The sequence below is a fragment of the Solenopsis invicta genome, chromosome 10 (genome assembly GCF_016802725.1).
Source record: "Solenopsis invicta isolate M01_SB chromosome 10, UNIL_Sinv_3.0, whole genome shotgun sequence".
In the NCBI taxonomy this organism is placed as follows: domain Eukaryota; kingdom Metazoa; phylum Arthropoda; class Insecta; order Hymenoptera; family Formicidae; genus Solenopsis; species Solenopsis invicta.
In genome coordinates, this window is record NC_052673.1 from 19277645 (window position 1) to 19299214 (window position 21570).

Sequence of the window (21570 nt, forward strand, 5' to 3'; positions counted from 1 at the left end):
AGAAAGCCCTTTGGGCTGGAACTTTGGAGAACTTACTCGGGAAAGGGCATTCCACTTCCTTCGAGAGAAAGTTCGCAATATTAGACCGATGGAAAGTTGAATCGGCAGATGTTCAGTACTTCTTGCATATAGCGAGATGCCTATGTACTCTTATAGAAGCATGGCTCTGACGGCCATGTCTGTGATTTTCTATAATATTGCGGTATTCACAGCTTTTTGTAAAGCACAATTTGCATTTCATGTTGGAAGAAATAGTGTATGAAATAATTTTATTTTATACACGAAATTTAAAAGTTCTACTTCTATCTTAATTACAATAAAAAAAAAGTTGTATTTCTATTAAATTATTATAGCAAATATTTAATATTATAACATAGTAAACGCGAATATTGATAAATATTTAACAAATTGTCAATATACTTGATTGAAAAATTACATCACATATAAATATAAATATAAATATATATATAATAGTTTACATATTTAGCTATTTATAAGAATTTATTTATCTCTCTTAAATAAATTAAATGACAAAGTTAAAGTTTTTAAAATATAAAGCACTGAATTAAAGCAATAGAAGAAATAATTACAAAAGTATAATTTTACGCTTATTCTTTTGAAGCTTATTTATAAAATTAAATTAAATAAAAACTTTGTTTCATATTATTTAAAACTTAATTTTACAATAAAATTTTTAGTAAATTAATTGTTTTGAAATATAATCTCAAGCTTTGCTTTATAGTCAAAATTAATTTTTTAGAAATTAATATTTTACCATTATAAAACTAGTACAAAATGCAATGCCGTTTCATTCATACAAAAGAATGGTATACATTTAATGTGTTACAAATTGCTAGAGTTTACAAGGATGCAAATAATATTTCTAATATGCGTTTAATTAATCTATTTTTTTACCAACATAAAGAGCGCACTGCTGGTATTTCTTGGCTTTTTCAAAAGTGCTCTTTTATTCTTTTAAATCTACCGCGTTTTAATAAGAAGCAAACGCATATTTAAAGATACGTCAATTATTAAACGTGAGTTTTGCAAATAATAATTTTATCTATCATATATCGCACACAAATATTCTATATTTAACATAGAAATACACGTCGACTAATCATTTGTCTTAAAAAAACATTAAATTACTTTTATTTAAAGATTAAAGTAGAATTATAAATTTTAAATATCTTTTGTGTTCGGAATTGACTGACTGAGGACGTTTGGATAGCTTTTACATCATGATACACCTCAGTTTATCAGAATTTTTATAAATCTTGCAACCAAGTCAATGGTAATCGGTAACGAGAATTAAAAACGTGCATTCTCTTTTTTTATGATGTCTCTATCTCTGGCCGCGTGATGCTTTAATTAAAAATTAATTAAATTGGCTTTTCCTCTTCTTTTCGGGTCAACCAGCTTTGACCGGCATTCAATTTCATTTTTCCCCCTTTTTTTACGCAGAGCTGAAGACTGGTACTCACGATCAAAAAATTAAAAATAAAGTTAATAAATTTATGAAATCGAGGGATGTTGAGATATTTAAACAAAAGTAAATAAATTTCAAATTATATATGCAAAGTGTACATATAATTACATTTGCAAATTTGAATAAGAAAATGCAGATTGTAGATAACTGGAATAATTTTTGCAAACAGAATAGATAATAATAATTTCACATAAGTATTCTTATTAGAATTTTGATTAGTTGCGAGAGACGGAAGTGAAGTTGAATGTCACGTGATTATCCTTCGTCGCAACATTTTTGCAGTTGTTGCGAAATCTACCTTAAATTATCAGATGAGATGTCATCGAATGTGGTCGATTTCGTAGGAAGAGATGAAAGCCGTACTTGGCTCTTTCTGGATCAGGTTTAATATCTGGAAGAAGGGTTGGTTTCTAGAGAGCGAAGGTATAAAGAAAAAGGTAAAATGCAAGAGGGATGTGAATGAAAGAGGGAGAAAGATGGAAAGTTGAGTGCGAGATAAAAAGAGAGAATGAGATACGAGATGTGCGAGAGGAATGTGATGCAAAAGAGGGAGGTAGAACACATTCGGAATAATGTCGTATCGATTTTCCGAGCCTCTTTTTTTACCGTTTGCGGCGTGTCGATGTTGAGGGACATCGATAGTTGACAACTCGAGCATAACAATTTTTAAGTAAATTTTTTTGAAATATATGTATATATATCTCTTGTAGTTTACATACTACATGCGTATAAATCGATTCGTTAGAAGAAAAATTGAAAGTAATGAAATTTCTTATAAATTGCAAAATTTCGTTAGAATAGGTACACGGAGTGTTAATTCTGACGTTATCTTATTTAAATTTATTGATACCTCCAGAGAGAGAGAGAGCGTTGATATTGCTATATATTTAAAGGGTCTAGCCGAATAAGTATGGTGAAAATGCCCCCACGGCTTTCCAAGCTGACCTTTTTTTCTAAGATAACTTATATGAAAAGACGCTTACATACCAAATTTTAGATTTCTACTATATGGAGACTTGACCAAGATAGAGCGAAAAAACAATTTTTTTATATTTTCACTTATTGTTAGTAACAAATCAAACAAAATTTTGAAAAAATCCTAAAAAATTAATTACACTTAGACATTAATAAAAATATTTTTTACATTTGTTTTTGATGCGAATTTTGACTATAAAAAAAATGAAAATAATTTTTAAACATTTTTTCTACCCTGATTTCGTTGACTTAACACCTTGAAAAAATTACGTGTAATCTCTGTTTCTAACTTCTAAGAAATTCATTTTTTTAGATTTTTTTAAAAGGTGTGTCATAATGAAAAAAATTAGAATAACATTTTTGTGTTAATTTTTTTCAAAAAATAAGCAGGTAAATTGTTTTTATCAGCTTTTTAACGTTTTATTTGTCTATAAAATTCCATATTGAAATGTTTTGCTGATCACAAGTTGAAAGTTAGTGATAGTTAAATTATTTTTTAATTTTTATAATTCTGTAGCATAAGCATTTATTTTATATTTATGAGAAATGGAATTTATGTTGTGGAATTATAAAAATTGAAAAATAGTTTAGCCACTAACTTTCAACTTGTGATCAGCAAAATATTTCAATATGAAATTTTAAAGACAAATAAAACGTTAATAAGCTGACAGAAACGATTTACTTGCTTATGTTGCAAAAAAAATTAACAAAAAAAAGTTATTTTAATGTTTTTCATTGTGGGCAATCTTTTGAAAAAATCTGAAAAAAATATTTTTTGTAGGAGTTAGGAATAGAAATTTACATGTAATTTTTTTAAGGTGGTCTAACGAAATTAGGGTGGAAAAAATGTTTAGAGGTTATTTTCATTTTTTTATAATCAAAATTCGCACCAAAAAAGAATGTAAAAAAATATTTTTATTAATGTCTAACAATAAATGTAATATTAAATTAATACCCAAATGTAATATTATTAATGTGTAAGTGTAACATTATATTTATGAATTAAAAACCTTATGTTATGGAATTATAAAAATTGAAAATAATTTAGCTGTTATTAACTTTCAACTTATGATTAGCAAAATATTTCAGTGGAATTTTATAGACAAATAAAACGTTAAAGAGCTGATAAAAAACGATTTACCTGCTCATTTTTTGAAAAAAATTAACAAAAAATGTTATTTTAATTTTTTTATTGTGACGCACTTTTTGAAAAAATCTGAAAAAAAAATATTTTTTAGAAGTTGGGAATAGAGATTACATTTTTTTAAGTGGCAAATCAACGAAATCAGGGTGGGACAAAAATTTTTTTAATTATTTTTATTTTTATAATCGAAATTTGCTTGGAAAACAAATGTAAAAAATATTTTTATTAAGTCTAAGTGTAATTAAATTTTCAGAATTTTTTCAATTTCAAAAATTTTATTTGATTTGTTACTAAGAAAATCTGTTTTGGTCACGTCTCTATATAAAAATATAAAATTTGGTATGTAAGTGTCTTTTCATATTTTTCATATAAGTTATCTTAGAAAAAAGGGTCAACTCGAAAAACCGTGGAGGTATTTTCACCATACTTATTCGGCTAAGCCCTTTGCTGCAAAAATACTAAATCCCGAGTGCGCTTCCAGAATTGATTTACGCAGTTCTCAAAATAAACCGTTCGTACTACGAAGGCGTTACATTATTTTATCGGACATTTCTTCCGCAAACAGCTGGAGTAGAAATCGTGATCCCGATATAGAAATCCCAGCAACGGTTCGTACCGCAGCGCGCAGATTAATTTTCACCGATGGATTGGAACGTGCGGAAAGCTCGATGAGAAGCGTGCCTTTTGTCTCGCGAGCCATAGAATTTCCCGTATTTTTCCACAACATCGAATAAAATGATCGAATCCTGTTATGATGGTTTGTCCAGCAATCTATCTTTCTCCATCTCGCTTCACCTTTCGATTTCCCAGTATTTTCGCGTAATCGCTTTTACGCTCATTTAACTTTACTCCATTCACTCGCGAGTCGCATTTGTGGCTGCTGATGCGCATTGCACTCGCATTACCTTTGTATTTTGCATGTCAAATGCGCTGTCGTTATCGTGTAAATTCCAGATAATTAGCTTAAGATGTCCCACTAATGTGGTGTGTATGCATATCCTACTTGGAAGGAACAGCCATCTATGACGCGCTATGTGTGCGCATCTTGATTGAGACATTACTTAAGATCCAATTGCTTATATTTCTGAACAAATTTTGAAAAAATCTAGTATAAATTTTCATTGTTTAATTGTAATTATTAATTATACAATCTCTCTCTCTCTCTCTCTCTCTCTCTCTCTGTGTGTGTGTGTGTGTGTGTGTGTGTGTGCGTGCGTGCGTGCGTGCGTGCGTGCGTGCGTGCGTGCGTGCGTGCGTGCGTGCGTGCGTGCGTGCGTGCGTGCGTGCGTGCGTGCGTGCGTGCGTGCGTGCGTGCGTGCGTGTGTGTGTGTGTGTGACTTGATTTTATAAAATCCGTAAGTCGACCGGATCCTATAATAAATAACAAATCCCCTTCGATAGTTGCATGTTTTATAGGATTTGAAGAATTCCGACGTCATTTCATGTAATTTAGTTTTGTGTTACAACGTGTAACGTAATCAACGTATTCTTTCACTCGGTAACAGATAGTAGGTTTTTCTTCTTGATATACTAAACGCGTGTCACATGAGTTTCTTTTCTCTCGTATTTTCTTTTACATTTTATCTTCTTGCGCGCGTACATGAGTATGTGAAAGTAAGAAATATACGTATGTAATGTTATTAATTATTACATACATTGTAGAGATAAAAATAAGTTGAGCATAGAAATTACGTAGATACTAGATTTCGAGACGTTAATGTCAATTTTGAAAACGCATCTAAATCGGAAATTCTTTTTTTTTTTTGGCTGATAATCAAAGAGCTATATAATATTATCAGCGATCTTTTGCTGGAAATAAGAATTTCCGATAATCCTTTTCTTCACAGTAATCGCCATTAGATTTCCTGGGATGTACGATGGCATGAGAAATTATGCGTCTTCTAAGAAACTTCATCGGGCTACCATGACGGAGACAAATTGCTCGATTTCAAGAGCTATTCCCATCCTTTAACTTTCCGTTTCTATCCGCTTCGGCCGTTTATCAGGAAACTTCAGATTTCGCTCTATAACGCATTTATCCACCTTTCATATATCTAATGCATTTATTTTACTCATCTAACTTGAAAGTTATTGATAGATTTTTAATATCGATACTTGATCCATTTATAATTCCTTTCGTACATTTTAAGAGATTGAATTTGTTAAATATTGAAAACTGAATTCTCAATTTCAACTATTTATTATATGTATAATATACAGTAAGAAATTTTATTCTATATAAAATCTATATATACATAATAATATTATATAGATTGATGCAATTATTATTATATGCGTAAAATAAGTTTTATTCTTTTCTCTGAAAGATGTTTTATTCAGTAAAATATTTCTTTTAATTTCAATTTTAACGGAAGAATATTCCGTTCTATCCAACATACATGCAATGTGATATAAAGAACGTATTATATTACGCAAAGTACGCAAAGAACAAATTATGTCTAATTATTAATAATTAATTTCTATAAATCAGTTTTTAAGATATTGCTCCTAACGCAATAAAACATTTTGAATATTTTAAATGACTAAGGCATAGCGTTTGCATACGTTTGACTAGAAAGAGGATTTTCCATCCCGAGATGATTGGAGTCTGCTTTCACGAATTGCAATATTCAAGAAGTTTTAGAAAATGACACGATTTATTTGAGAAATGAAAATAGTCCAACTCCCGTCGCGTCCTGACGAAGCAAAGTCAGGACGGAATCGACTCGAGTGTATCGAAGGATTACGCGTAGGTATCTCAATTTCGTTCTCGATTGCTCCAACATCGCTGAAATAAAGGCACAGCTTTCCTTTGTCACTTTTGTCTCTTGTTACTTATCGTAATAAGAACAAATAAAAGTCTCATTATAGAAAAATGTGCTGCAATAATTATTAGCAATGTTAATTGAATAATTGAATGTTACTATATACGATTTAATTCAATAAAGTTATTTGAATTGCAATACACATTTGATCAAGTTAATCTTATAAGATATATTTGTATGAATTCTGGTGAATTTGATTGTCTCTCTCTCTCTTTTTTTTTTTTTAATATATAGCTCCTTGAACATTAATCCGCAGTTCATTTAATCGTGAGCGAGTAGCAACGTGCAATCGTTCACTTTTTATCTGGCATTCAAACTTGTTTGTATGCCTTTGCTTTGTATTCCGTTACGCTACTTTATCCGGTGTGAATTCGCTTTTTCGTCTGGCTTCTAGAGATAGCCGGTACATTATTTCGAGCTAGCTCTTCTGCTTGAGTAAAACGATATCTTTGCTAGAGTGGCTCTACCTTCCGTAACATTCTCTGAGGGCACTTTTCGGCAGGTACTCGCGGATCAAATCAAAGACGTGAAACACGCTATTTCCAAGGCTCCATTGTCGACGAAAAGCTTCTTTTTCCATTGAGTTACACGCGAACAAGACGGATTATAAAAGTAGAAGAAAATTGGAGCATTTCTGATTTATAATCTTAATAACACTGATCACGTTTTAAACAAATTTTAGTAAGATATCATCGCAATAATTTATTTTTTATTATTTTATAGCATTTTAGAAAATTTTGTTATTTTAATTATATTAATTATTCGTGGTGTGTATTTGAATTAAAATTTTTTTACATTATATTGCAATTAGCTTATCTTATAGAAATACGATAAAGTTATACAAGTTTAATTCTTTTTCTCTGTCATTGTTCTATTCTATTTTTTAAGGAATTTTAGGATTCTAATGAGTCGAAAAACAGAATATTTTTCAACAACACTATGTAAACTTTTATTTAAAGAGATAGATAAGTAGAGGACAAGATGGTAAGTAAATATTATGGCTATTGTGGACATTACAGTTATTTCTATTATCTCCGTTATTAGGTGACGAATTCTAACAATTGTTTATGTTTTAAAATTATTTCTTTAGTAGCCCGCCATTTTTTAGCGTCGTTAATGTGCCAATACACAGTAATTGACAATTGTTACAAGGCATTTTTACCTTTAAGCACTTGAAAACTTTTTCATTTCATGGTACATTTCAACAACATTTAATTACACATAGTTTCTCATTATTTTTAAACTTGAGAGTATTATCACACGAATGTATATTACGTACTCGAGTTTTTTTTTTGTTTAACTTTTTATTCGGCTATACACATTTCAAATTATGCAAAGTTATTCAATAGTATAGCATTTTGTTAACGTGGTCATAGAAACGTGCTCTGGGAACTATCGAGATTTTCATATCGGTAATTCTTCAATAAATTAGTTGTCCCTCTACAGAAATATCATTTTATCCTCGTTGTTTAATATTGAGCAAAGCTAAAATGATATTTCTAATGTTTCTAAACGCAAAAAAATTTTATTATAAATCACGAAAAATTAAAAATATATAATTTTTTAACAAAATATTATATCTTTTTTAAACAAAATCAATTTTTAAATTTACTTTTGATGGCCCATATTACCATCTCTGTTTTTTCCAATCCGTTATGCAGTATTGTCTTATTTTTATAAATTACATTTTAAATAATAAATATGTCATAACTAAATCTAGAATCTATTAAACAACATTTTGTTGAATATAATCGTGAAGTTTTAATAGAAAATATTGATTTTCAACAATTTATTGAATAAAATGTAAATGAATGCCCATAATATAATAGCACCTTATCTTCTATTTATTTATTTTCATATTTATTCTAATTTTGCATCTTAAATCTATTATTTATCTATCTTTTTAAATAAAAGTAGTTAGTTATAAAAAAAGTAGTTGTTGAATAAAAGTTTTACAATTACATGGTATTGAAAAATATTCTACTTTTCGATTCTCTAGCGTTTTATGAAATTATTACTTTTTGAAAAGTTTAAAAGAAAACTGAGGATCTTTTTTTCAGTCTTTATTTCACATTCTTTCTCTTTTTTTTTTATTCGCTACGGAGTTACGTTGATCTTTATTATCGAATAGAACAATAACGGAAAGAAAAACTTTTGTAATGATTTTCACACGATAGGATAACAATAGAAGAGATTGTTACTTTATCTCTTTTAACGTACGCTTACAATTAGTAATGAAGTTGAAAGAGCCAAAAATTCCAATAAAAGACCGTACTCCAATGGAAGTACGCGGAATTACTCGCACGGCGATCATTGCCACAGGTCACACTGATGCTCCACATTCATGAGACTCTTCTGGGGCCAGTGGAACGCCTCACTGAATTCTGGTATGTTCGATACAATGCCATTCAATCTCAGTTAAGGCGTTGAGTGTTTGCGTACTGCATATATCCTTGAATGTGGTATCGGGTGAATGTGATAGAATCAAGTGTAATAGAAATAAAAATAAAAAATCAAATTATATATTGTTATAAAATTAATATACTACAATTACCGACTATTCGCGGTTAAACCGTTGCACGTTGGTAAAAATTTGTCAAAAATAATTTCCTCCTTTTTGCTGATGTTGCACGATTATACAAAATAAATTAAATAGAGAATTTTTTAAAATAATATTGTACATGAAAATATTAACATAAAAATTTTTTATTTTTCTTATACAAAAGTAATTTATTAGTATTCAATATCTAATATCTCATCGTTTTCGACGTAATTAAGATTATTGTATAGATTGATAAACTGCAGAGATTGAATAATAATAAACTCGTTTTATTGAACAGGAAATGTACGTATGCTTTCGATTTTAGGAGAGAGCGCTTAATGTGAAATGTAAATTATAAATCTTTTTTTTTACTTTTTTCTAATAATACCTAAATCTTTGAATAGATTTTACATAAAATTGTTTATCCAATTTGTTAAAATAAATATTATTATTCTCCGTATTATTGCATACTAAAATTTGACTAGTTTAGACTAGTCGAACGTTCATATTGCTGTGTAAAATGTATAAAATAAGAGGGGAAAAAAAGTCTTTGGATTTAATCAAGAACGAATTATCGGTCAGTTGCAATATTCCTACGCTAGATTACCTCTAATCGGTGTCATCTAGGTATCAAGTATAAAGAACCTATGAGCAAGTTTGCTCTGAAGGTAAAGGTCTTAAATTAATTGGAAAAGCCGAATTAAATTACAAAATTACAACCTCGAATAGCTCTTGGAGAAGGCAAAATGGGAGACAATTAGAAAACCGAAACACGCCGTGAAGACGTGAGCTAAAATTAAATTTGTTTAACCAAGTCATTTCACCACCAGTGCTTTTCTTCCTTCTCATTTGCATCGTCGTGAATTAGATTGCAGACGCATTGCACACGAGCAAACTCGCAATCAGCAACTTTTCCTCGTAAGAAAATGACGTGTTTGCAAAAGCGGAGAGAGTAAAGTAATTAAGAAGAAAGGCGTATTTTTAAAAATAAGGGAATTTTTTTGTTGGCATAGAACGTCCGTATAACGGAGTAGAATCGCTTACGACAACTAAATTGAAGATAATTGCTTAAGAAACTTTCTGTGCTAATGATAAAAATCGAGCTTTCGTGACGATTGCTTGGAAAGAAAATTGGAGCTGTAAGGCCGTATTACGTCGACGAGCAACGAAGTAATTAAAGGAGAGGCCAAGGGTGAATATCCTTGATCCTTATACGATCCTTGTGGACGTACACCCCAAGTCGAATTAGATTAGAGAAAGAAAGGATCGCGCGTTAATTTGAACGCTTCAAGTGCACGATGCGACTTTGTATCGATGAATTTCACTCAAAGATTTGAAAACTTTACTTTCTAAAACAACAATTTATTTTTTGATCATTTTTTAAGAAGAAAAATTTAGTACAACGGGCTAAAAGCAGAATTCTTCTTCTATCTTTAAACATGAAAGTTTCGATATGACGCGGACAGAGAATTTTATTGTCGAAAAGAAATTTTTTCACAAGTTTTGAAATCGTGATCTGAGTAAACGAATTTACAATAGACAGGAATGGAAAATGTGCAACGTACGATATATATATATATATATATATATATATTTGTAAATATTTTATACATGTACGATCCATCCGCTTCCACTGTAAATTTATGTTTTCGGCGCACCAGAGAATTATATATGACGTTGCATATCGAAATTTTTGTTTCAAGTCAAAGCATCGTCTCTCGCATTACAAGTCTCTCGTTTTCAAATAATTCTTACATGCAATGATAATAAATCATTTTATGAAAGAGATATGAAGAGAGAGAGAGAGAGAGAGAGAGAACTTAGACAATATAAACAGATATATTCATACTGAAATGCTACGTGAAACGTTGTGCACGACATTCAATTCAAATAAAGTATTGAAATGTATCAATATTATCTTTTCCTCGGAGAAATGGAATACAGAAATTTAGAAATATTTTCTTTCAATATTTGATCTTGATGTTTAACTTTCATGTTGTTTCACTTATGCTTAGTTGAATAATAATATTTATTAAGGTAACTGTACTCCACATGGCCTACTTTTAAGTATAGGCTGTTTTTAAGTATAGTTACATGGTGAATTGAACAAATAATGCTAGTATGTCGTACAAGCTATCAACGTGATTTGTTTACAACAGTTGACTGCTCGGTATTCTGTTTTTGGCAGTGAAGTCAAAAATAGAATTTTCTCAATTGTGTTTCTCACAATCTAATATTTGATAGGAAGGTTGTTACTTTCTATAACTGTCAAGCGATGGTTGTTAATCTCTGAAGTTTATATTGTTGTATAATAGTACTATATTTAAAAAATCAGAAAAAATCGCAAAGCTTAAATAGACCTTGTACATTGCACGTATAGGGTACAATTATCTTAGTATTTAAAATTTATAATTTATGTGTGTTATCATATATTCTACGCCACGAAATAGAAGAAAATACTTATGTACTATTTTTTAGAGAAATTTGTAAAAAATAACAAATGTCGTCTTGTGTTTTAGCGAGGTGTCATCCACGAACCACTCGAGTAGTTCAGCTTTCGTAGCCAAGATGAACTTACGTAGGATCCTGCCATGGATGTGGTGCTTCCTAATTACAAGCGAATGTTACAACGCAAAGAATAGAGGCGAAGATGGCTCAAAGTTGATACGCATCGATGGTGACATCATCCTCGGCGGGATCTTTCCGATGCATGAACAAGTAAGCTTCTTCAGCTTTTCTACACCAGACATTAATAGTTACATATTCCCTGTTAGCTATAGACATTCTCGATAATTTTCGAGTTATTTTTCCTTAGCGAAAGTTTAGATTTGATTCTTCGTATTCTCTGAATTTTTCACGATACGTATCTTGGTTGAGTTGCAAATAAAACTTGTATTAAAATAGGTTTAAGGTTAAATAGAACGTAAGCATTTGTGTTATCATACATAATTTACTAATAAAATTTTTATTTTTACATTTGCGTTAAATTTAAATTTGCTCAATTTTGCAAGAAAAAATTTTTTCAAAGTTTTAATTTGCCGAAGCAAATTTTGGCCGATGAAACTTGATTTCTGATTAAAATATGTATATAAAATATGTTATTATTTTTTTATATTGTAATTTTTTTGTGATTTTATTTACATAAGTAAAATTAAAAATATTATCTGCAGCATGTAAAGATTAAATTAGCACACAACTTTTTTTATATTAAACTTCGCCTGGAGCTGGTCAATGTACATACATCTCGACTTTGCTAGTTGTTGCACTTGTATCTACGAAAGTGCACTCTCTTTCTCTTTTTATTCCGCGTTCTTCCGTTTCAAATTGTTTTACAGAAATCGCGCTTTCGTCTTTCGAGTTTCTACTTGAAAATAACGAATATTTCAAATAAGAACCAAATAAAAATACTCTTCATTGCCAGTGGCAAACAAATATCGTTCGTTTCTTATCGTTGCTGAATCCATTAGCATTTATAATTAACAAATTGAAAACTTCTTTTTTACGATTCTTTGGAAAAATCGAAATTAGAAGATTTAATTCTTCGGAATTAAAAGATTCTCAGACAAAAAGAAATACTTGCGTTTTTTTCTATTTTTTAAAAGATTAATTTTTCTTTTTTTCATGTTATATCATATATTAAAACAAGTAAATATTTATAAATGTAATTAATTAATTGTTTAATTAATAATAGTTTTTAAACATTAAAATCCTTTTTTTTATATTTTTCAATTTACAAAAATCTTGATATCGGCAAATTTTGTTTGTATTTAATATCAAAATCAGTCTACTTTGTCTTTTAAAATTTTGTTGTAAACGTCTGTTATAATTGTTTATATTTTGTTACAACAAAATATAAAGAACGTATTTGAAAAAAAAAAAAATTTAAAAAGAAAAGAAAGAAAGGAAATTAAGCTAATAATTGTGATTGAGTTATATAATCTCATTTAATTTCAAATTTTACTATATTTAGACAATATAGATAAACTGAATCGCGTATTTTACTATTTTGCAAGAAATAATTTATTACGCTATTGTATAAAAAATAAGTCAACTTTTAGAATTATCTGGTATATTTTACGCAACACAAAGTTTAACATAAAAGGTAAAAGTTTAACATAACAAATCTTGACTCTTGCTTTTGATGTCATATCACACATACACGATTCTCAAATAGAATCTAGGATAGAGTTTTATCTGACAATGAGAGGATTACAGATATCAAAGTGCATACGTGTGTGCGTGCGTGTTCTCTATTATCACGAAATATTTTGTTAACAATAAGAAAGAAATTTTCAAAATTTGCAAAAATTTAATATATTCTTTCTATTAAAGTTGCTGTTTTTTTTTTTAGAATTTTCATAGAAAATTATATACTATTATATAATATTGTGAAGTGTATAGTTTGCTGCTCTATGCGTCTGCCAAAAAAAATGTGTAATATTTATTTTAAAAAAAAGAATAAGAAAGAACACTATTTTTGCTGCAGTCGTAGGATGTATGATTTTTACAGTTCGTCATTGTGTTATGATGAATAAAAAATTTTTTTTTTTTTAAATTGTTTCTGGTTTTTTTTCTAAAAAACAGCTAATTAATATTAAAAATGTATAATGATTATAAGCATTATTAAATACAAAGTGAGTCTATATCCGTTTACTGTTTCTAAATTGTTATTTAATATACTATTTCAGAATTTATAAATCGAGACCGAAAAGAAGGACTAATTATGTTTAATATAAATATATAAAACATATGAATGAAATATATGAAATATAGATTTTTTAGAACTTTATTTTGAAAATTTTTCATTATATAAGGGGTTTTGCTTTTATTTTTCACTAATTTCAACTTCTTTCTCTCGCATTCTTCTCGAATATGCGAATGAGTTTGATTGCTTCACAAAATGCGAAGTAAACATGCTTGTGAAACGTTATCTCTTCCTTAGCTATAGGTGGAATAATATCGAAAACTTTAAGCTGATTTATTGTTGTCGCGCAACTAGTTCGTGCAAAATAACCGCCATTCACCGAACTTCCGCTAACAGATAACTTTCGTTCTCGCCAGTTGTTCTTGTCGCTTGATATAGTGACTCCTGAGTAACGAGCGACCCGGACTCGCGGATTAGTTTTTTTTTTTCCGGATAAATTTCTAATGAGGCGATATTGCAACTTTTCCGGTGAAAAACATTAATATCGATTTTTTTCATGAATAACGAGCAAAAATTATTTATAACAAATAAAAAAAATCTATATTTTTAAAACTATTGTTTTATTATAACTTTATTATAACATATAAATATTTTATTCTAATATATCTATAATATTTTATTCTATTTTACATTATTGCACCAGTCAATGAACAAATAAAATCAATTTGAGAAGAAGATCAGTGATATTGACACATCACGTTGTTTCTGGATTATTTGTCAAACAAAAATCTCGAAAACATAAATACAAAGTAAAAAGTGTCTTTTATCTGATGACTTAGAAGTTTTTATAATATTATTCCAGATTTTTTAATAATTAAATTTTTTATAAGATAAACAAAAATAAGATTTAACAAAATAAACCTCAAAGCATAGTCTTTTATATTGATTTTATGTTTAAAATTGATTATAAAAAAAAAATATATAAATATATAACTCTTTTAAATCGTTTTTATTTTAAACAAAAAAAAACCGATATGAACTATTGTTTCTGCTCATGACCAGATCGGTAACGTTAGCTAAAAAATAATAATTGAATATAGTACCGGAGCATAAAAAAACATTCCATAACATAAAAAATATAAAACACATTGAAAAAATCAATTTTGCAACTAAAATAAATTTTTCAAAATGAATTAGCATGATAATGTTCATAAACACTGTGAATATCATAAGACAAGAAATTAAATTTTAATTTAAAGACTTTCATTAAGTGGACGCTATAGGACATAGTTAACGCGTCTCTTAAGAATTATGCATAATTTAGAAGCATTTAGTATACATTTATATTGGATTGGATAACATTAATTTAAAAACGAGCATTTTGTCTGTTTCTTTCCTATGTTTATATAATTTTGATCAAGAACTTTTGTTTTAAACTTAAAATTATTAAGGCTCAGGTTTTGCATGATTATACATTAAAGTAAACTAGATTAAATGTTTGATTTTATACGTTCAAAAATGTAGTAGGAAATTGAAATATCGTCGTTCTTTACATATTTCGGATTGTTGAAATTAAAAGTTTTATTCCGGGAAGGCTTTGTAACTCCGGAAACGAATGGTCAGCGTTCCTAGTTCCCAGCTGATTTCACAAACATTAAAATCAGCGGTGGGATCGTGTTGTTGCCAAAATTTACGAGCGTGTTTGGCCAGACTGTGTATTTTTCGGTTTGACGATTTCTCTCTCTCTCTCTCTCTCTCTCTCTCTCTATATATATATATATATATATATATATCTCTCTATATATATATATATATATATATATATATATATATAGAGTCATAGCGACACGTGGATTTACAGTATTACACCGTAGCCTCACAACTTCACTCATACTCCTTGAACTCGACGTCAACAGCGCGCAGCTTCGAGCAGCACATTCGACCGTGGTGCTCGAGAATATGAGGGACCGAAGTCTGTCATTTGATCTTTTGGTCCCATGACGCCAAGTTGTACTCGTATACCCATACCATTGTACCTAGACATTGTACAAATGAATGACTCTAGGGAAAAGTAAGCCATCCAAATTGAACGTCTACCTTGTTCTTTGTTAGTTCTCTTTCGATGCTACATTATTTTGATTGAAAGTTATCGTTTACATTGATACGTTTAAATTGCTCACTCTCGATATTTGAATGTAATATATAAAATCTAATGGAAAAAAGTAAAATAAAACATTAAGAAATAAAGAGAGAGGCTATGTATTTAATCAGAAAATCAGAATTTTTTATTAAAATGTTATATATATATTATACGATGTAATTATATAATATTACTTTATCTTATAAATAAAAATCAGATAATTCTAAAATTATAAATAATCTCTAAAAATTCTGTAACTATATTAATTTGTATAACTATAATTAACCTTGTTTAGCTATAAATAAATAAACAGTTATAACTATACCGTGTTGAAAAAATAAAGCAAATTGGATAGCATACAAGTTTATTTATTTTTAGGTTGCAGGCCAATTACCATGCGGGAGGGTGAAAGAAGAGAAGGGTATGCAACGATTGGAAGCTATGTTGTATGTCCTGGATCAAATTAACGCTGATACAGAACTCTTGCCGAACACAACACTGGGTGCTCTCATCCTCGATTCCTGCAGTAGCGACACTTATGCTCTGGATCAAAGTATGGAGTTCGTCAGATCATACATGAATCAAGTAAGTCACTATTTCTTCAGCTTCATGATGATATGTATTTTTGCAGTATTTACACAAGAATTTTTTGTAAAATTTTAAAATGCTAAAGAGAACCAACTGATGATACAACTATTTTTTAAATTGCTAATTCCGTTAGCAGTTTATAAGAAAAAAATAAAAATTAGCTTTATATTTTATAAGAAGCTATATTTCACGTGTTATATATATTTTATTAAATCAGGAGATAATTCGATTTACGTGTCGGATGAAAAAAGTATGTCAATATGATCTTGAAATAAATTTAACGATCGATATTCGTTCTCCGATTGTTCTCGCGCGCGCGCGCGATGGTGCAGTCTGTTGCGCATGAACTCTGCTTATTTCGTTAAATTACACGGAAATTACGTTATTTCACGTCGGTTTTGAGATAAAAGATTCAATCTATTTGACATAAAACAGACCGCGTAGTTGTGTGAGGGAAAAATTTATGACTCGACGGTTTTGCGAGAATACGGATAGAAATTTGATCGAGAGGAACGTTCAGGATGCACGATCGCACATTACTTCCTTCCTTTCTTCCTTCTACCTTCTAGACATTTGTTCTCTTTATAGACTCAATAACAAGCTTTATCGTGTCGAAGCTCGATCGCCAATATGTTTTCGAGCTCTAAAAACGCTTTCTGTTCCCCTAAGGTGTAATAGAAAATTCAGACTCGACGAAAAGTTAAAAAATCCACACCTCTTTATTGATATAATCATTAAAAATATATCTGGAATAATTACAGTTTATTTTTACAGAAAAATACTAATCTCTTTTTCCACATAAAATACTTTACAACACTAGTATTGATAAAATTAAGTGTACATGATTAAGTATAATATCTTAATGTACAAGAGATTACACAAAAAAAAAGAATGAATTCTTAAAGAAATGCATAAAAGCTTTAATCTATGAATATTTTATGCTTAGAATAACGCTAAGAATAAATAATCTTCGATTAAGAATAAATTATTTTTAAAACAAAGCGAAAAGATATTCTTAATTGAAAACAAATTTTACTTTATTTAAAGAATAGAATTGTGCGCCCGTTTAACATTAAATATGCTTGTATTAGGATTATTTTTTCTTCAATGTGGTCTGCTGCGACGGACTCATTACACATTTCACTCATAGGTATCGTTTAACGCGATGCGATGCAAGAAGATCTCTCTTAAAAGTCATTGCGGTAGTCTGGCCCAGCGAGAAAGACTCCGTTCACCCAAGGCGCGCGCGCACAGCCTCATTCGGGTCGTTGACACGGTCTCCTCAGGCAGGCGCACGTGCTTGCCGTCTGGCCCGTCTCCCCACTCTCTTCAGCCGACGGAGAGTGGGGAGGCGGCCCAGACGGCAAGCACGTGCGTCTGTCTGACGCGGGACCGTCTACGGTCAACGACTCAAGTGGGGCTTTAACAGAAAAGGCGTGCACGCGCGCTTTGGATAAACGAAGTCTCTTCGTTGAAATGTCCGCAACTTTAAACCTAAAAATCTTTATGACGTTTCGGACTATTTGAGATCGTCTACTGGTTTTACTGGTGGAAGAAACGAAACGCAACGCCAAGTAATTTTTACTTTTGCCAACTGCATTACTTTTACTAATAATAACTAAACTTATTTTCGAACAGAGGGTGAAACATCTTGCTTGATACTGGGATCTATTGGGTTGTCGTGCACACTGTTGCCCGTGAATGCAAAACAAGGGAGCTTTGAGTCGAGCGCACTTTCAAATATGTAATCCAAGAATAAATAGTGTGATTTCAAATAATGTGATTGAGCTTGTCGTGAGAAGAATATGATATTAGAAAGAAGATCTTAGAATACGATCTTAAGAATAAAATATACTTGGCACAGATATATTTATTATTGATACAAGTGTAATTGTATTTGAAGAGAGCATTTCATACTTAAATGAAAACAAATAACATTCAAGAATAAAAATATACGTGAATTAAGAAATTATTTTTTGTGTGATGATAAAAGTTTTAATTTATAATAAGTGGCAAGATATGTAACGTTAAAAATTTGAGAATTATAATGAATAATTTATTATTTTAGTAAAATTTTTGCAATAGATTGCAAGCGCATTAGAGAGAGCTTATAAGCGAAAGAGAATAAACACGATTTTTGATATATAATATTTTACACCGCGCGATTTCAATCACAGTCAAAAACATTGAAGAAGCCGCACGGAGTAAAAGCAAAACTGAAAGTTCTAAAAGCTTTAAACCTTGGACTAGTTAAACACCTTTCTAAAATTTTCATGCTTCATGTGCTGGCACTATCATACTATCATTCTTTAGCAAAATGAGTATTTAACGAAAATAGATACGGTTGTTCGCGTGCCATCATTCCCGGAGTTTCCAAGCTTCAGCAACAATAACGACGAGCTGCTTTAGTTGGTTATCCATGCCGAAGTGGTGGCGAGAAACGATTGGATAACATCTTCCGCAAAGCTGATTAAATGCAACAACTCCCAGAGCTCTCGCCACTTCTGGCCCAAATAAACAACAACCAACGCCAAAACTTGTTTTAATAGAAATTTACGGATATATTTTTATACGTATTTTACAATTATTACGAGCAATAATATAATCCAAAATTAATACATTGGAATCTATCTATATTAAAATTCTCTGTAAAATATTTTTATAATATATTACTTTTTCTTTAAAAAATTAATTTTATTTCCCTTTTTATAAAATAAATTTTAATTCTAAAAAATTTATTTAATACATGTTATATTAAATATAAAAATGTAATTATCGTGCTAGATACGTGCAATTATCGTATATGGATTATTTTTTGTCTTATAAGATAAATAATAGTTTTATCGATAAATTACAATTATATATTTTACTTATAATTTTGTAATATACCAAGTTGATATACATTACAGTCATGTATTACGTATATGTTATGTACTATGTAGACAGAGATATATGGCAAAATTTACGAAATAAATGAGGCTGTCCAGTTGATATCTTATGAAATATTTCGGGTATAGTATCTCGAAATATTTCAGAAATGATGCTGCCAGCAACTTAATTAAAGGTTGCACGAGAGTAGAAATTACAACATAGTAATATAGATATGCGTGTTACATAATTGTTTTCATAATTTATTCTCATCTAATTCTGAATGATCATCTTCTCTTTTGTATATTTCCTTTTTTATTATTTAATTAATTCTCTCCCTCTCTCTCTTTATTTTTGTTTATAATTTGTCATAAAATTAAATTTATGTATTTCTATTTTGTTATTTTTACAAATTAAAAAAAAAGAAATGTCATAGCTAAAATACGTAACAATAAAATTGCAATTTTTATTAAATATTTTTTTTTATACTTTTACTTTCAACATTTAATGCAAAAATGTATTTTATTTTTTATACGTAACATGAAAAAGTTTGCACCAACAGCTGCAGCAGCAACAGCAGCAGCAGCAGCAGCAAAGAGAAAGAGAGAGTTTTATATTGTAAATTGATGTAATTTGCAGATTAATTTTTATGGAGTTGGTTAAAACCAGTTACCGTTCACTTTACACAAAACAAGAAAGAATTGAAATAATATAATTAAAAGATATATTATTATTTGTATGTAAACATCAATAGAACACGTATAGTATACAGACAAATTACAAATAAATGCTGTACATAATAGAAGAGAAATATGAGAAAGTTTAAGTAAATGTCGTAGAAGCAATAAAGAATTGTGTAAACACCATTTTATACTTGGAGGACGTAACCCCGGTAATTCCATTATATCACTGCGATTCTCATCTGAATGTATAGGTCACGCGATAAATATGTATCGATGGAAATTACATCCACGATGAATCCAAATCGCCACGTCGCGCCGCGCGCCGCGTCCCCGTTACGCGAATATTACAAAGTACAATGGCGTTGGATCCTGTGAATCCCCCCAAGTGGGAAATCCGTAAATATTTATCGTTTAGTCGTCGGGCCAAATGAGGACGGGTCGCCGTTGTTCGCGAGACGTGAATCTACCCACGGATCTATGCACTGATTGTCGCACTTACGATTACATTAGTGCATCAGTGCATCAGACAACAACATGAAAACAAAGTAAACATTTATTGACGTAAAGGAGTTGGGACCACAAGCCGCTTTTTGTACGCGGCTACTCGAGGCCGGAGCAACTCAAGTTGAGGTCGCACGTTGAAAAGAAGACACGATCGATCGATCAGTCTTCTTCCCTTTACTCACCGTGAGTCAGCTGTTAACTGGTCCGTACTATTATATAAATAAAGTATAGTCATTATAGATAAATGTGTTTTTTCTTCATGTACAACTAGACTATCTCATATGATACGCTTAACGCAAAGATTGTTATTAAAATAACTTGAATACTCGATATGTAGCGAGAAAACGTGAAATACTGAATAATTTCAATTTTTATTGACAAAATTTGCAATTTTGAACGCATGAGATATCTCGTAATGATTAATAATTTTTATTTATAGATATAACTTCTGTATGTGTAGAACGTACAGCAGATAAAAATTTACAGCATATAGCAACGATAAAAAGTGGAATTAAACATCTTAAATATTATTTAAAGTTAAAAACATATAAATATTAAGTATACATTATATTTCGCGCGTAAAAATAATTTTCAAAGTTTTAATTTATTTAATAACATCATAATGTATGCTTTATTCTCGAGTTTTTTGTGAGACTACCGTATGATAATTCACATAAGCGGTGTTTTTGGGTGATAAAGAAAGTTGGAAAATTAAGTGGAAATTGTGCGGGAGAAAAACGTCTTTTATGATTTTGCCAATCACGCGATAACTAACAAAGAAGAGAGAAAAGTCTCGTATCACTTTTTATCTTTTTGTTTTCTTCTTTTTGAAAATCTTGCGTATATCTCATCCTTTGCTGATTTTTGTGAAACAAACTACCCGCAAGGGTCCTGAGGAAAAGTGAAGAAAAATTCTCACCACCTTGTTTACTTACTATTTCATTAGTATAACGGTGCATGAACGAATATCCTGAAAATATTTTGTCAACGGAAATTTTCAAAAATAAATTTAATTTTGTTTAAGGAGCACTTTCTAATTGTTGGAAAAAAAAATTAATAAAATTAAAATTTCGTATGTTTCTACGATAGTACTCCAGTATCGTAGATCCAGAAAATATGAAGAAAAAGTAAACGTAAGAGCTTTGCTCTTTGAGCTGATTTTTATTG

The 21570-nt window shown here is 30.0% G+C and overlaps 1 protein-coding gene across 8 annotated transcripts in view; it reads left to right on the forward strand.

Moving 5' to 3' along the window:
* Window positions 1-21570, forward strand: part of LOC105197884 (metabotropic glutamate receptor 8) — a 112704-nt gene that overhangs the window by 21405 nt on the left and 69729 nt on the right. For 5 of the 8 annotated variants that reach the window (XM_039454224.1, XM_039454223.1, XM_039454222.1 and 2 more), the window contains 2 exons: window positions 11495-11693; window positions 16139-16345. In XM_039454224.1, coding sequence (XP_039310158.1) covers window positions 11544-11693; window positions 16139-16345 — 357 coding nt within the window. In that variant the 5' untranslated portion in view covers window positions 11495-11543. Of the gene's footprint in view, window positions 1-8471; window positions 8821-11494; window positions 11694-16138; window positions 16346-21570 lie in introns of those variants that run through there. The other 3 variants (XM_039454227.1, XM_039454226.1, XM_039454221.1) reach the window with 3 other exon arrangements.